The sequence below is a fragment of the Pomacea canaliculata genome, linkage group LG6, assembly GCF_003073045.1.
Source record: "Pomacea canaliculata isolate SZHN2017 linkage group LG6, ASM307304v1, whole genome shotgun sequence".
Taxonomy (NCBI): domain Eukaryota; kingdom Metazoa; phylum Mollusca; class Gastropoda; order Architaenioglossa; family Ampullariidae; genus Pomacea; species Pomacea canaliculata.
The window spans coordinates 24143941-24160384 of NC_037595.1; the positions used below are offsets into that span (position 1 = coordinate 24143941).

The 16444-nt window shown below is 40.1% G+C and overlaps 1 protein-coding gene, 1 long non-coding RNA gene and 1 pseudogene across 2 annotated transcripts; 1 reads left to right on the plus strand and 2 right to left on the minus strand.

The window, feature by feature from the left end:
* The first annotated feature begins 713 nt into the window (after positions 1 to 713).
* On the plus strand, positions 714 to 8035 carry LOC112567256 (annotated as a pseudogene).
* A 325-nt stretch (positions 8036 to 8360) lies between these two features.
* Positions 8361 to 11121, minus strand: LOC112566967 (apolipoprotein D-like). Its single transcript, XM_025243398.1, has 6 exons — positions 10770 to 11121; positions 9868 to 10004; positions 9662 to 9675; positions 9562 to 9617; positions 8994 to 9090; positions 8361 to 8790 (listed from the first exon to the last, which is right to left on the minus strand). The coding sequence occupies exons 1-6, from the start codon at positions 10902 to 10904 to the stop codon at positions 8660 to 8662; spliced, it is 570 nt and encodes a 189-aa protein (XP_025099183.1). The 5' UTR covers positions 10905 to 11121; the 3' UTR covers positions 8361 to 8659.
* A 2307-nt stretch (positions 11122 to 13428) lies between these two features.
* LOC112566543 lies at positions 13429 to 15722 on the minus strand. Its single transcript, XR_003099627.1, has 4 exons — positions 15582 to 15722; positions 15031 to 15084; positions 14414 to 14504; positions 13429 to 13614 (listed from the first exon to the last, which is right to left on the minus strand). It is a non-coding gene; the product is annotated as an uncharacterized LOC112566543 (long non-coding RNA).
* Positions 15723 to 16444: the final 722 nt, after the last annotated feature.

The following is a 16444-nucleotide window of genomic DNA, read 5'->3' on the forward strand; positions in this document are numbered from 1 at the left end:
AGGCGTGTGAAATAATTTTTGCAAACAGCAGCTGCTGTCCTTTACCATGAGACAAACAAACATGGAAATTCTGTGGGCGTGTCGCTCGCCGAGAGCATGGTCCTTAGGAGTGTGAGTATGAGCTTTACAAATTTTACATTTATTATGATTATGATTGTTATGATGATGATTATGATTATTATTATTATTACATCCCTCAAGGACAGATACAAACTAACAGGCTCTATGGTTCAAAGTATTTAAAATATAAATATAAATAAGTATAATAAACTATTTAAAATATAAATAGCTAAACTATTTAAAATATAAATAAGAAAATAAACAAAAAAATTGCAAACGCCCATTTTTTTTAAATACATACAAATAAAGGGACATATCTGACTTTGTAAACTAGCCCGCTTATCAAGTTTCTGCATTGAGTATACACGGAGGAAGAATAAATAGAAAGAAATAAAATAGAAACACAAACAATACTAATTCTAAACACTTGCAATGGGTTTTAGCTAATACACACCAAAAGCAAGACATATCTTTATACAACAATAAATCGTTGATGTGTACACACATAGCAGTACCTCACGTGCATCATGCCTTCATGTTCGTGGGTGTGGGCGAAAAACCCGCATTTTGACTGTCAGGTGACCGGTCAGACCTTGACATCTGGTGTACCATTTACAGTTTTATCTCATGCTCAGAAGTATAAGTAAACTATTTTCTGCTGATATAGGCACAGCTGTACTGTGTGCTCACCCGGCTGGCATCAGAAAGTTGCTCTGTCACGGTCGGACATCGAGGAAGATGTTGAACAGATCTCACTATTGCCTACATCTTGTCCTCTTGTTGTTTGGCTTCAGAAATCTTGTTGAAGGACAGGAAAGCACCAACATTTCAGACTATCCGTTTCGCAACGTGTCCCTACCCTGGAATGAGCGGGTGGCAGACCTCGTCCAGCGTCTGACTGTGGAGGAGATTCGAGACCAGATGGCGTACGGCGGCAGTGTCTGTGAGTGTCTGTCTATCTTTCATTTATCTATCGTAACTCAAATAAATACTTTATCGTTGTTTGAAAATAAAATAGACAGAAGTGGTGCAGGAATTTTCACTTGACATTTAAACAACAAACGGTGCCACACTGCTCGGCCTTAGATAACTGTTGTCCTAAAACTGATAAGGTCAGAACCTTGACCTAAACATTGTACTTAGTAAACTTCGGGTAAGGAACATGTGTAGTTGATCTTTGTTCGATCCAGATAAGCAAACCAGGTGAGCTATTACATGTCCAGAGTGAAATAACCAGTGCCAGAGGCCGCATCACCACTGCGAAACCGGGGCTAAAGCTTGTCACGTGAGCTACGAGAGTGAGAATGCATGTGTTTATATATATATATTCTTATGATACCTTATATATGTAACCTTCAGTTGGTCCAGTCCCCGCTATACCTCGACTTGGCATCCAGCCGTACAACTGGGACACAGAATGTCTGAGGGGAGATGCCAAAGCTCCAGGTTTTGCAACAGCATTTCCCCAGAGCATCGGACTGGCCGCATCTTTCAGGTTCAGTTGCTACATGTTTTATTTACATGTTTTTCTTTCAAGCAGAAGTTAGGTCCTCTTGGTATCAGGGAGCAGTTCATCTGTTTTTTTTTCTCACAGTCCTTCAGACTGAGAATTTTTTTTGAAGTGATTACAAAACTATTAGTATGTTCTACCGACGACCCTTAAACTGATTTCTGCATAAATAGATAATGTAGACGATGCAAGAGAACGCTAGACAAAATTTATTGAGTACCTAACAAAGATAAAGAACAATGAAAGTCTGCACAAAAGAGATCAGCTAACAGCTATACCTGTTTACACCTCGTAATCTAACACCAAAGTGGCTTACAGGTCATGTTGTCAGAAGTCTTGGAGTACAAATTTTATGCCAACAATAATCCTTGAAATGCCGAAATGAAATTTTTCGCTCCCACCATTCTTACCCAACTTCACTGCCTTTCTGCTTTTCTTTCTCTTTGTGGATGTCCTTTTTAATGTTCACCGCCTCCAAGACCTGATGTGCACATGAACACACAACCATGCTGTGGATGTACACTGGACCTTACAGATGTCAGTGTCAGGAATGTGTATTTATTCATGAAAATAGAGTTCGTTTTAACGATTGCTATGTACCAGCTTGCTCCCATCGTGTTGCACATTCCTCGACCTTCTTTGCAGCACTGACCTCATCTTCCGAGTGGCGGAAGCTGCGTCAGTAGAAGTGCGCGGGAAACACAACGACTTCGTCAAGCAGGGAAACTACTCTGCACACACTGGGGCGAGCTGCTTCTCTCCCGTGATCAACATCATGCGGGACCCGAGATGGGGGCGCAATCAGGTCTGGCATGTCGTCCTTTAGTTTAAAGCAATAAATAAATAAAACTACACAAGACTATGTAAATAAAACGATAAACCTACAGTTGAACAACTTTGAGGTCTTCAAGTGATAAATCGTTTGACACTTTTATATCTTTGAACTTTCTTGTAGATTTTTATCTGAACAATAATAACCTAATCGATAAACTATTATTTTAAAAATTAATAAATATATCATAATAAAGTTTTGATAAATTATTATGAACATAATATATAATAATTATTACAATAAGCTGTTACTAAAACATTAATAAATTAAAAAGACACGCATGTAATCTGCGAGTTCCACGGGAGACTGATACAGAATCTTTGTTTCTACCTTGGTGACATGTTGGGCTGGTACCTGACATTATTACATAAAGTGTAAGCTGTAATTGCCATTCATCCTAAAATGTTTGCAGGAGACGTATGGTGAGGACCCGTACCTGAGCGGAGTGTTCGCGGCCAACTACATCCGGGGTCTGCAGGGCGACAACGAGCGTTACGTCCGAGCGAGTGGCGGATGCAAGCACTTCGATGTCCATGGCGGCCCAGAGAACATTCCAGTCAGTAGGGCCAGCTTCAATGCCATAGTAAGCAGACTTTGAGATAAAGTTGACCTCAGCAATTCTCTTGTTGTCTTATAGTTAGACTCTTTTATGATTAATGACACGTTGTTTGTCTTTCGAGAATGACTTCGATTCCGCGGGAAAATGTCTTTATTCAGGTGTCAGACCGAGACTGGCGCATGACCTTTCTACCTGCCTTCCGCGTCTGTGTTGAGGCCGGCACCTTCAGCGTCATGTGCAGCTACAACAGGTAATTTCCAGCTACAATAGGTAATTTCCAGCTACAACAGGTAATTTTCAGCAACAACAGGTAATTCCCCTTTCACAGCAGGTTAGGCCGTCGTCACATCCAAGAAAAAGTCATCTGAATTGACTTGTACGACCTTTTTAGATTGTGTTTATTTATACCTTAAACATTTTGTGTGTGTGTGAAATGTGCGAATGTTTCCTTTATCTTAGCTTTATCCTTCTCGTGATTCCTTCCTTCTTTCTTCAAGCATTAGATAAAAATATAAGTAATGTATTTTTTTTTTAAAACTTACACTAAACTTGGCAAATGGCATCAAGTAAAGAAATTGACTCCGAACAAGTAAAGTCAACTGGACCCCAAAACAAACAAACAAGGTCAAACAAACATGGATCAAATGATCCCACACAAACATTTATTGACATCAAACAAACATCGTCAACTTATACCAAACAAATGTGCATCGGTTAGGATCAACGGCATCCCGGCCTGCGCCAACCCTGAACTGTTGACTGCGATTCTGAGGGACGAGTGGAACTTCACGGGCTACGTAGTCAGCGACGAAGGGGCCATCGAGCAGATCATCACAGCCCACAAGTTCCTCAACAACACCGTCGACACGGTCGCTGTTTCCGTCAAGTCTGGCGTCAACTTGGAGCTTCCTGGCCATCAGTTCAGCGAACCTGTCTTCTATTCTCTGGGTGAGCTCTCTAGGTTTTGGGAGAAGACGAGGTCTTTAGAACTTTGTTTTGTTCAATGGCTAACTAAACACTGAATACGCTTGTTGAAAGTCTCTTACTTTTGTTTACCGCTGCAACGATGGCTTTCATGTTTTCAGTAGGTAATAAAACGCTGATTTTTAAAATTCAGTGAGCTAGTGAGTAGTGATGATGCTGATGATTCTTATAATGATGATTATTATTTTTTTTTAGTTGACGCTGTCAACCAGGGTAAACTAAGCGAGGATACAGTCAGAGAAAGAGTAGCTCCACTCTTCTACACCAGAATGAGGCTGGGAGAGTTCGACCCACCGGAAATGAACCCCTACGCTAACCTGACCTCACAAGACGTGGAGACGTCTGCCCACAGAGCTCTGGCTGTGGAGGCTGCTATGAAATCGTTCGTCCTTCTGAAGAATGACGGAGTCCTGCCCATATCCTCTCCAAAACTAGGAATTATTGCAGTAAGCATGAAAAATAGATAATTAATGATTACAATATTGCAATACTCTGATTCCGTTATTGCTGGCTTTGCTGGACATGAGTTGTTGTACAGATTGTTTTGTTGTTACAATCAATGTGTATTAACAATTAACTGGTGATATTAATACAAAATAAAAAGCATTTATTTTAAAAGTTATGGAAATTTGACGGTAATTGAAGTCAAAAATAAATTTATTCTTCGAGATTTCCATTAAGGAAAAAATGTAACTGCAAATGTTGTTGAGTCAGTAAAGGTCTTTGTTGTCTCCAAGGTTGTGGGCCCGATGGCAGACAATGTGACAGAGCAGTTTGGAGACTACAATCCAGTTCCTGATCCTCAATTCGTGACCACCCCCCTGGATGGACTGCGGCCACTGGCCACCTCAGTGCAGTTCGCCCCGGGTTGTGACAGCACCAGGTGTGCAGGTTACGACAAGGCAAGCGTGCTGAACGCTGTCTCCAGGTGCTGAGATGGTCTTCGTTGTCTTGGGAACAGGTAAAAAATAAAATAAGTAAAAAAGAAATTTTAGAACATTTTATTTGAAATAATAAAGAGGGTAAAAAATTTTTTCCTTAGCTCTCGGAATTTTCTGTAGGTCATATAACCAAGAACATTAAAGTGTGAAGGTGTACTCTTGTAAATAGTATATAATATAGTAATGCTTTACTTCAATGTTTCGAAGGGTGTCCCTCAGAGATCTCTGCTTTGTTTGTTTAAGCTTTTGATGTTTTCATTTCTCTGTATTGTGAATTATTTTCTTTCTTTAATTGAATATGGATGAAATGATTCATATTCAACTTTCAGCACACAAAGTGTGTGATAATAAATAGCTCTTTTTTCCAAACCATAACTTTGATAAGCAACTGTTAACTATAATTTCTTTCTATGCAAAAAACATCAAGAAGTGCTGCTTCCGTTTTGGGTTTTACAGGTCCAAGTATTGAATCCGAGGGTAACGATCGCCCTAACATTGAGCTGCCGGGTCTTCAGGGCGATCTTCTTTCTGATGTCATCGCTAACGGTATTGTGAACGAAGACAGATGGAGAATAAATAAAGAAAAGAAAGTCAAATTGGGATGCTGACAAAGGCCCACAGGCTCTGACAATGAACTATATTTTAGTGCCATTTTATTATTTTCCTGCTCTCAGTCTTTGACATTTCTCTAGATTTTACTTTCTTTGGCTTCTCGCATTTTGTGTGTGAGTGAGCGTGGTACGCGTGCATGCATGAAACGTGCGCCATCTGCAGACAGACTGAGCATGAGATGAATAGAGAGCACAGGTTGGAAGGAGCGAAGAGAGGTGAGAGATGGACACAACACACACCACAACTGTACAGAAGAGGGCAAAGGTTAACTCTCTTGCTTGTCCTTTCCCCCCAGCCCCGCCATCAGCCCCCATCATTCTCCTGCTCATCAACGCCGGACCTCTCAACATCACGCTAGCTGACCGCAGTCCTCGGGTCTCCGCCATCTTGGAGTGCTTCTTCCCCGCGCAGGCGGCTGGTGACGCCATTCTGCACGTGCTCCTCAACGACGTCCCGGGCGCGGTGCCTGCTGGGAGACTGCCCTTCACCTGGCCTTTACTGGCCTCTCAGGTAAAGTCGAGATCATTCTGTGCCACGGACTGCTTCTACTTGCAGAAACAAATAATTGTGTGTCAGGGACAGAGTTCCTTGGTAAAGATATGGCTAAGGCCAAGAACTCTAAAACACTTTATGAATATACAAACTCAAGGAAAGACCACTGTGGTCTTGCCCTTGTCTACAGAATGCTTTGCTTGATAGACACAGCGGTTCTTGGCTAATAAATAAATTATTGAACCCCTTTCAATAAAACTGACAGACAGTTGATTGTGTTTAAAGATACCGGAGATGGTGAACTACTCCATGGATGGGAGGACCTACCGTTACTCCCATGGTGAGGTTTTGTACCCTTTCGGGTACGGGCTGTCCTACAGCTCCTTCCACTACAAGGCTGTGATGCACACAACGTTTGTACATGCCGGACAACCTCTCCTGGGACAAGTTTACATCGATAATGTCGGCGGCTACGACGCGGACGAGGTGGGTATCCGGAAGTCAGTTCTGTCCGAGAGAAACTTGCTCTTATGTTGCTTTCTTTTGTCGTATGGTCAACTGCCTGTTTAATTTGTTTTGTTTTTTTGTTTTTGTTTTTGTCTGTTTGTTTGTTTTTTGTGTTTTCCATGGCCCATTGAGCTCGCTTCCAACCCGAGGAAGGCGATCTTCCGATTCTATTATAAAGTTCTTCATGCATTTAATACTCACCAAATACCCAGGAAGCATATACATTACTTCAAATACGTACCGTTTATTATCAAAAAAAAAAAAATTTAAAAAATAAATTGTGGCTTTAAAGCGATACATTTTTTTAAAAGGATTTTTTCACATTAACTGCAGAACGAATAATTGAAGTTTGTGATTTCTAAAGATTTTGATAGAATAGAATTGATATTTTTTTCTTGAGATTCACCGGATGTGCAGGTTGTTCAAGTGTACATCGGATGGAGAAATTTCGAGGACATAGCACCCATAAGGCAGCTGGTGTGGTTTGACAGAATCTCCATGAAAGCTGGACAACAGAGCCTCGTGGTCAAGTTCCAGGTGGCCGCCCGAGACATGGCGCTGTGGCACGATGATGGCTGGCGCATCTCACAGGGTGATACAACTTGAATGTTTCTCCCAAAACCTGGGGCTCTCTGAGTGGGGGTAGCTACTGTTTCCGAGGTTTGTTTGTCTACTTTCCACAGACCCCGAGAAAGTAGCACGGGACTCAGGCTTTTGAATGCTTAACAGACTTGGGGCCTGGAGTTAGCCGCGAATGTCTTCTATCATCATCAGTATTGACACCACAATGCCTCATCACTGCTATGACCCCTCTCTGGTTTATCAATGCTTACTACACTGCCAGTGATAAAAAAAACAAAATTATCGGTATTAGCGGAAAGTGATGTCCCTTTGTCGAACCAGCTGACGTGGGTTACCTCTCTTTTTGTCTCTGCTGAGCTGCTCTTATTTCTGGACTTTGAGGTGTCTGTCACTGTGTCTGGAATGTGGTGCTCCTCCATCTTGTTGACAGGGGCATACCACAATCAGCTTCAATTTCTTTTGACCTTTGTTAATCTGAAAATTGTTGTCTTATCTGTCACTGGAATGCGAGTCATGTTCTCTGTTTATCTTCTTTGGTGTATAGTAGACAGCCTGCTGAACACACGAGTCGGTTTGTCCTGCCTCCACCTGATGACATCGCTCTTTCATGGAGTTCACATCTGAACTATGAGTCAGAAATCTTGGACTGAAAAATTAGCAAGGTTATGAAAGAAAAGTAAAACTAGTATTAACAATATTAACTGTTGCTTAACATCACTTTGTCTTATCAACATTGACTACACCTTCATCACTAATTTCGCTGTACTTATTAATATTGCAGGAATGATGGATTTATACGTTGGAGGACAGCAGCCTTTTCAGACGACAAAGGCATCAGGAAATGTCATCGTCGATGAGTTCGAAATTGTTGGCTCGAAATATCTCGGCAGATATTAGGTGTCATAGAACTAAATTCTAGTTAGAGCATGATAATAAATGTTAGTATTATTGCGATACTTTCCGTTTCTAGAAAGTTTGTGTAAACATACGTATGTTTACATCTCAGTCTCTCGTCGCATCCACGGACATCCATCAGTATTTCACTCGTACTGAAGGCGCGTGTATGTGTTGGTGTAAGACAGAGTTTTATTCGGTAGAGTGCACGCCTCCTGATGCGTGTGTGTGACTTTTGTGCATGTGTGTGTGTGCGCACGCGCGTGCGTTTCTTTCTCTCTCTGTATATATATATATGTGTGTGTTTTGTAAATTTTTTTATTGCGCTTACCCAAAGGACAAAATTCTAAAGAGTGCTCAACGAAGGAAGAAAGAAAGACACAACTGTGACACGTCAGGGAGAAAATTTTATTAGCATTAATATGAAGAAGTCTGTTTACAGAAGACAACTCTTTTTGAAGATTGTAATTCTTGTTTTACCATACACCTGTATAAACATGTAACACTATACAGTACCAGCCAGACTTCGCCTGCCACTGAAAGGAAAGTACATGGGTGTTCAGTGAGGAATATAAATGGGTATTTTCTTCATACCCGAGGGGAGGCCGGAATAAACGAAGGTTTGGACCTTTAGGGGCCGTATCTGGTCTCCTTAGCGAGTAAGAACATTGGAAAGGATTCCAAGGTTAGTGGCGTCGCAGTTGTTTTGGTTTGTAAAGAAGTTGCGGGATCGATGTTGTGTTTGTGAGCAGGCGGTATAAAGCATCGATGTTGCCAGGAGCAACTCCTCGGTCACGTGTCAGGATCCATGCCGAATCTGTGCACAACGATCACGAACGGTAAATAAATATTCAGCAAATAAATGCAGTAAACAGAAAACTATTAAAAAGCAAAACAAAGTAAACACGCGTAGTAGACCGCGTAGACCATTCATCTGTCTCTCTGTCCGTCTGTTTCTTTATCTTTCTATATCTCTATAAGTACGATAATTACTGTTTAATGTAAGTTTGTAAACTGTACCGTAGTGCAGGAAGTCTGGAATAATCGAGAAGCAAGAGTAGACAAGCGAGAAGGTCGCGTAGTCCGTATCCAAAACCCAGTAGTTTCCCCTAGCAATCTGCGGAAGAAAACAAAACAGAGAATTATAAAAAAATAATAATACACATATATGCATGCATACCTACACACAAAATATAAAGTTGATAAACAAGTTCCAATAATGGTGTCATCGATTTTAATAAACTCAATTGAACATCTTTAACCTTTCATTAACTTGATTTTCTTTTTCGACCTCAAGATTCTCATCAAACAGTGCGTAGACAGCCCAAATGTTCCAGAAGAGTCTAACAGCCATTTAATGTATAAGTAGAGGAATTCACTACATTTCAAGCATAATTTAAATAACCATAGCTCTCTCAGCATTCGTAAGACCTTCAAGAAATTTTATTGCTTAATCGCTTTTTGAGTTAATTTCCAAGGGTTTGACTGTACCCTGGTGTTAAGCGAGGGTGGAATGTAAGTATTTTGAATTCTGATGTTGGAAGGGAGCTTGTATGGTTCCCTGTGTCTGGAGGAGGATCATACTTACACCGGGGCATACGCTGTCCACCAAAGTGACCACAAGTTTGGCTGGCACCGACGGGTCTGGAATGGTCGCTACACCATTTGCTTGAGTTTTATTGCGATACAAAGTGTGCCTGCACTGATAAGAAACAAGACAAGTAACTCCCATGTTTGACCCATTCTTTGTTGAATCCCATAAAGATTGAAAATAATAGAACAAATTCTTTAACTGTCTGATTATTTTTTTCTCATTCCTTTTCTTGTAGTAAAATATTTGCTAGATGTTAAGGAACAGAAATTGAATGTAAATTAAATGTAGGTTTATACATACATGGTGATGTCACGGATTCCCGTGTTGGTCACGGAAATTGCCGAAGCGTTTAGCACGTCGTATCTGGCTTCTGCGCATGTCACGAGGAACTCGTACGGCACCGGGAACCGCTTGTACTCATACCACACACCGGTGTACTGAGGAACAGATTAGAGCAGTGTATCAACATAAATTAGAATAGTGTACTAGCACAAATTAGAGCAGAAAGCCTAAGATCATGTTCCCAGTAATTAAAGGATGCGGAATCAGTTTCACTACAGTTGACTTTTTTGCTTTTGTTGATGCATAATAGGGACCAGCATTAAGGACCTTCTGAACTGTAGGTTAATTATAGGGTGTGTGACTAGTGTTTGGGAAATGTTTGTGAATAAATAACCCAAAGCATGGCTTCATGCTTGGTGAGCGACTGGTGTCTGAAAAGAAGGCCAAACCCAGATGTAAGTAGAGTATACACTTGCCTTTTGACTCACGCCAAGTATGTGACCTACAATTTCTGAATAGGGGCTAAGAAAAGGAGTGAAGCTATTCATTCGTTTTGTGGAAGTGCAGCTTGGATCAGTGTCCTCATGCTGTGGGTGCTGTTTGGTTTGGAATGTAAAAATATGTGTATCTCATTATTAAAGAACATGTAGTTCTAACGTGTTTTAGTTTCACTCACACCCAGCCCACCCCTGTGATCCAGACACTATTGGTATTGTGATTTGTCGTTGTGTTCCGACACTACTTGAACAGAAGAGAGTTAACAACTTTTTTTTGGTTTGTTCAGAACAGGCTCCACTGATTGATGGGGAGAGGTGGGATGAAGGTGGATTCTGAACAGAGAAAGAGAGACCTGCTATTATTACTTTCAGCATATTTGCGATAATACTAATTCCATATCGTATCAAAATAAACAAGCTCACCTGATTGACGTCGAAATTTTGCTGAACGGGAGGTTGAGGACATGCCCCGAAGCCAATGACGCTACTTCCCCTTGACTCCTGCACGGCGTAGGACACCAGCAGCATCGACCACAACCACACCACCATTGTCGCCATATCCCAAGTCTGCTACTCCTTAACTCACAGTGTGGTGGCGCTGCGTCTTGTCGACAGGTCCACAAGTGACTCAATGAAAAGCCTGCACTTGCACCAGTGCAACTACTTGCGATGATGACTCACGGGAAACCTTTATTGTGAGGACACCAAGAGGCGCGGAGTTTGCTCTCTGCACCTCGGATGTTGAGGCCTGGCTGCAACCATCCACCTCCCATCCTCACCTCCCCCCAGGTGTTAAAGAACCTTGTCAGGATGCGCGAAAACGAGCAAGTTGATGGTGTGAAGTGTCAGACCTAACGGGGCTGTTGAAGGCTTTTGTTGACAGACTGTACAGGGGACTTTGTACTGGATGTGAGAAAGTTAATATAGACAGAGCGCAGTGCTTACGAGGCAAGTAGGGACCAACCTTTACTGCCATCATTACAGAAGAGTTCTAGTGGTGGTCGCACTGAGAGACCTCAAACAGTTCCAATACGAATCGACAGGTAGTGGTATGGCAGGCAACTGCATTAGTGGTAAAAAAAAAAAAATAACTTGTCAAAAATATGTGTGAAGGGGTGTGTGTGTGTGTGCAGATATATATATATCATGTATGCAATGATGTGTCTCTGTGACATTATGTATGTGAGTGCCTGGACACCCCAGGGTGTTGTCATTAGAATGTCCCTTGTGGCGGGATGAGTCCGACATTAGGAAGACGACACTGCTGTTCTTGTCTCATTGCTGAATCAGCCCGTTCACACCACTCCCCTACCGGCCTACCACAAGAAAACGCCATAGCTCAACATAGTTCATAGTTCAAGATACATCCATTCAATGCTTTATCCGAAGGCATCAAACGACCTCTGACCTCTCGGTAAGCCTATTGCTGACCCGAAAGGAGGTCAAGGCAGGAAAACAAGTTGATTGCTGTGAGATACTCCACGATACAAAGTCAATTTGGCTCAATAACAGCGTTAACAGCGAGGATGTAGATAAACAAAGCTCTAATAACAGTCTCTGTGGGTCAAATGTGTTTAAAATTAATTAATTAGCGAGACCTGATACTAATGTGATAGTGTTGTAGCTTCAGTGCCTTTTATTCCCTCAGAGTAGTGTGGACCGACCTTAAAGTCGAGCATAACGTGGAAAAGTATGGATGAATGAGCAACTTTTGCAAAGATTTCATGTAACTGTCATGTTAAACAAATTGCCAACCATTCGTGAAGGTAAGATTAAGGGCCTTAACCATGCCAGATCGACACGCTTCCACGCTCAGCAAAGCTTACTTGCCCCCACTCACAGTACATGTGAACGGACTGACCTTACACTACGAACTTTCAACTTTTAAACTTTCCCAATGGCCACACTGGGTAATTTAAAGGACCGATTGGCTTTTTTTTTTTATAGATGGACTGAATACTTAATTTAATAACGCATACCACCATTTTAAGTGTAGCGCTTCTAAAATAACTATGTCTTCTAATAAGGTGTTGTGTCTCTTTGTGTCATTGTGCTCTTCTTCAATGTGTGTCGACAGCTGAGACTTACAGAGAGAGAGAGAGGGGGTACGCCAAACAAATAAATAACGCGTCATCACTGCAAAGGAGTTTGCGCCGAATGTGTGGCTGCAAGATCAAGAAATTTCATTTTCTGTTGAGTTTCATTTTTGTTTTTCGAGTGTAATGTAATAGGGCACATATAATAGTGTACATAGAATCATCTGAGCGTGTTGATATGTTGGAGTTTGTCGAGTGAGTGACGGCCATCATTAAACATGTTCCTCGTGCAAAGTCGCTTGGCAAAGAAATGCATTCTTTCTTTTCTTCTTCTAATTGTTGAATGTTTTATAATTGCTGACATTTTAGCATTATGGAGAAGGTTTTGACTTGTCTTTCGCCTGGGACGACGCGTAGCCCAGCTCTGGTCCTGTGTTATTGTTATTTGTCGAATAAGCAGTGGTAACCATAACACGTACAGTTACTGTTTTACTCTTGCAAAGTCACTTGGCAAATATCAGTCTTTTTCTCCTTACAGACGAACAGCTAAAACTAATAACTAACAGCACCCTACAAGTTCATACCACAATGAAATATTAAACAGTTATCATAATTATATGCTTCCAGATCATAATTTACGATTTTCACAGTGAGTACAGTAGGGATCGCCATCGCAATAAAAAACTTTTTATGTTTCCTGGCTACAACCCGAGTTGAGAATTTATTAAATATTCTGTTAAAAAGCGAGTAAATTTTGTTTGAGGATTCTGCAAATTGTTTTGTATTTTGCTGACACATGTTTTTTGTTGCTTTAACTTTTGTGTTAGCATTGCGATAAGTATGGGAGGCTATGGTTGTCTCCCTTACATTTGTCATATAACCCGCTTTGAGCATTTGATACATTAAACATGCTGGCAACAAGAGGCTTAGTAATGTATGACAACACTCAGTTAAGCATGCTATCCGTGAGAAAAGTGAGGTCTGACGAAGTTACATTCTAATAACAAAGCTCCATGACAACCAACATATTCGACCAACGACTCGTATTCGCCATAACATTTATTGGATCCTCTAAGTGTTTATTAGCTAATTACAATAAATGCATTGAATTTTTTAAAACTTTGAGTGAATTTTATTGCAGCTCATTTTGAATAGCGATTTCACAGTCAGTCGTCCCGGAACGAAGGTCACGTGATGAACCTGCTTCAGCTCTTAAAAAAATTATCCCTTTTCTGCAACGAGATAAAATGCAACCAGTTAGCAATTGACAGTCACATTTCTAAAAACTGAAATAAGAACTATGAATATAGCAAAAATGATCAAATTTTCAGAAGTAAATTAACTTTAAAGTTGTTATCACGATATAATACAAAATATGCTATTTCATAAGTTTCAAATTTATGCGTGCTCTTAAAATGTTGTTATTTAATCTTTTATCAAAGATTGAAGAAGATGTTTATTTGACACCTTATGAATTTAATAACTATGCTAACTATGAAGAGACTGATGAAGAGTTTCTGCTCTCTTTAATGTTTTCACACATGATCAAACAAGCAGTGACGATGACTTATTTAAAATGAGTTACAATGTTCAATGTTTTTTCATCATTGAGAATGAAAAATTGTTCGAACCGAATATAATTTAAATGGATAATGGCAAGAAGAGTTTGGAATAGCCAAAAACAAAATTCATGTGCTAAAGCACGTCTTTATGTCAAATTTTCGATTATAGTTATTGTCTTTAGTCTTTATTTTTTTAAGTTCTGACTTGAGGACAGTTCCTTAATTTTGACATCAAGGTCAACTTAAAAGCTTTAAAAAATTGAATTAATTAATCAAATTAAACGTTTGATAATAGTCTGACAATGTCAGTTTTATTTTTAAAAGTTAAAAAATTCGCAACAACAACAATAATTCGAACGAACAAACGAGCGAACCATCAAAGAAACAGATGAAACAGCGAACAGCATGACCAGGTTTGACTGTTGTAGGTTTTACTTACAAAAGGAGACTGGGTATTACTAAAACTTACGATGAGGTTTAACACATTTAGCAATCTGGGGGCATGGTGGGTATAAGCACTCAACGGAAACCAAAATGCATGTTTTCCCATGGCGACAAGTCTGAAAGAAGAAAAAGATTATTAGCAGGGAGTTAACAAGTTTAAAAAAAAACATACAAATGTCGCCTTCAATCTACAGACGCCTTACAAAAAATAATTTTACAGATTTTCACCAATTAAAATGCTTTCCTTCTTTTTTTTTTTTTTTTTTGGTGTGTGTGTGAAGAGATCAAGGTATATTTGTTGTATAAATCTGTGCTTGTTAATGTCTGCTTGTAGCCCCGAGACAGCATCTGTGAAGAGCACGCGTGTGCATATGTAAATTATTTGAATGATGTTCCTTTTTCATATTAATTTTTATCAGCCCAATCGCACGCGACTAAACTTTATGTATTCTGTCTTTCAAATAAGTAGCAAAAAAATGTACAGAAAAATAAAACAAATGGAGAGAAAGAGGAAGAGGGAAAGATGAAATGCGGGTGGAGGGCCTGGAAGAAAGAGAGATGGGGTGGGTGGCTAAAGAGATACACAAACTACGTATTGTTTTCCACAATGTTGCAACGGGTTGCGAATTACCAGAAACATACCTTCTTAAGGCAAGGGTTGTCTGTGGGCACGATGCTTGATTCACAGCACAACACCTGCACAAATAAGCTGGTTAAAGTGAAGGCATCATCATCATCATTATCATCAATCAATCACCAATCATCAATCAATCAACCAATATCAATCATCATCATCAATCAATCATCATCAATCCTCCTCCTCCTCCTCCTCCTCCTCATCATCATCTTTTTTGGGCCATATCCTTTTCGCCAACACGATTATTTAGGAACATGAGCAAGCAGTTTTTAAAAAAGCTAAAACATTTTCACAAATCACTTGCGATGGTATTTTCTGGATTTCGACATGCTCATTGATAGTGAAGAACAGTGATTTAAGAGTATTATGTGTATACCTGCATATAAGTACTGTAAAATCTCGACTATGAGCCATAGCTTGGTATGTCATTGATGGCTCACTCTTTCGCACTATCTCTCTCTCACACAAACACGCAATGTTCTGTTATAAATGATGACTTTGCAAGCATTGTACATACATAGGTGTAGAGTGTATGATTTTTATCTTCAGTACTTACCAGAGCCAGCACTAACACAAGAGCCTGTATCTTCATGATCTTCCTTTAGATGTGTAGATAAGCAAAGTCAAAGCAAAGACCTGATTCTGTGAAACCGTTTGTATCCTCTTTATACCGAACAAGAAGAATATATAAAGAACATATAAATTAACTGTCACATACGATTTGCGTCACGCATATTTTAAGTTAATAAAAGCCGAAATCCACACCGCAATAAGGAAACGGTTACGCCTGTTGCTTACGCTCCCAACCGTTTAAAAACAGTTGCTAAGGTATGAGGAGGACATTAAACAAGTAGCAAGAACCACGCTTCGGTGATCTGGGTTAACGAAAGCTTACAGCAACCTTGTTTCTTTAGCGATGCTGCAATAAATTATATTTAGCACCTGGCGGGTTCTGGTTGTGTTCGAGATCTTTGCCTCACATGAGGGGGTGCCGGCCTGAACATTACCTCCCTTGGAATAATTTCTTCCGATCAATGTTAGTAATGTTAATCAATGTGCATTTTAATAGGTTATAAAAGAGTAACATTTTATTTCAAAAATATATGATCCACTTCTTTCATTGTCATGGCGACTTTAGTCCAAGGTAGAGCTGCTGATGTGAAGGAGTTGATGTCAATCCACCATCTTCTACATGCTTTCGAATTCTTTCTGATTAATGTCAGATCATCGAAAATTAAGGATATTTTAAGTTGACGATTACTTCAGCTTTTGGGAAGTGGCATTCAAAACAGTCAGCTGATAAAACGCACTATAAAAAAACCTTTAAATATGTTTAAGATTCGAGAAAGAAAAAAAAATGGAGGAACGGGAGTGACACGCGATTGCATGCGTTATTCTCGTTATGTATTACATCCGGGG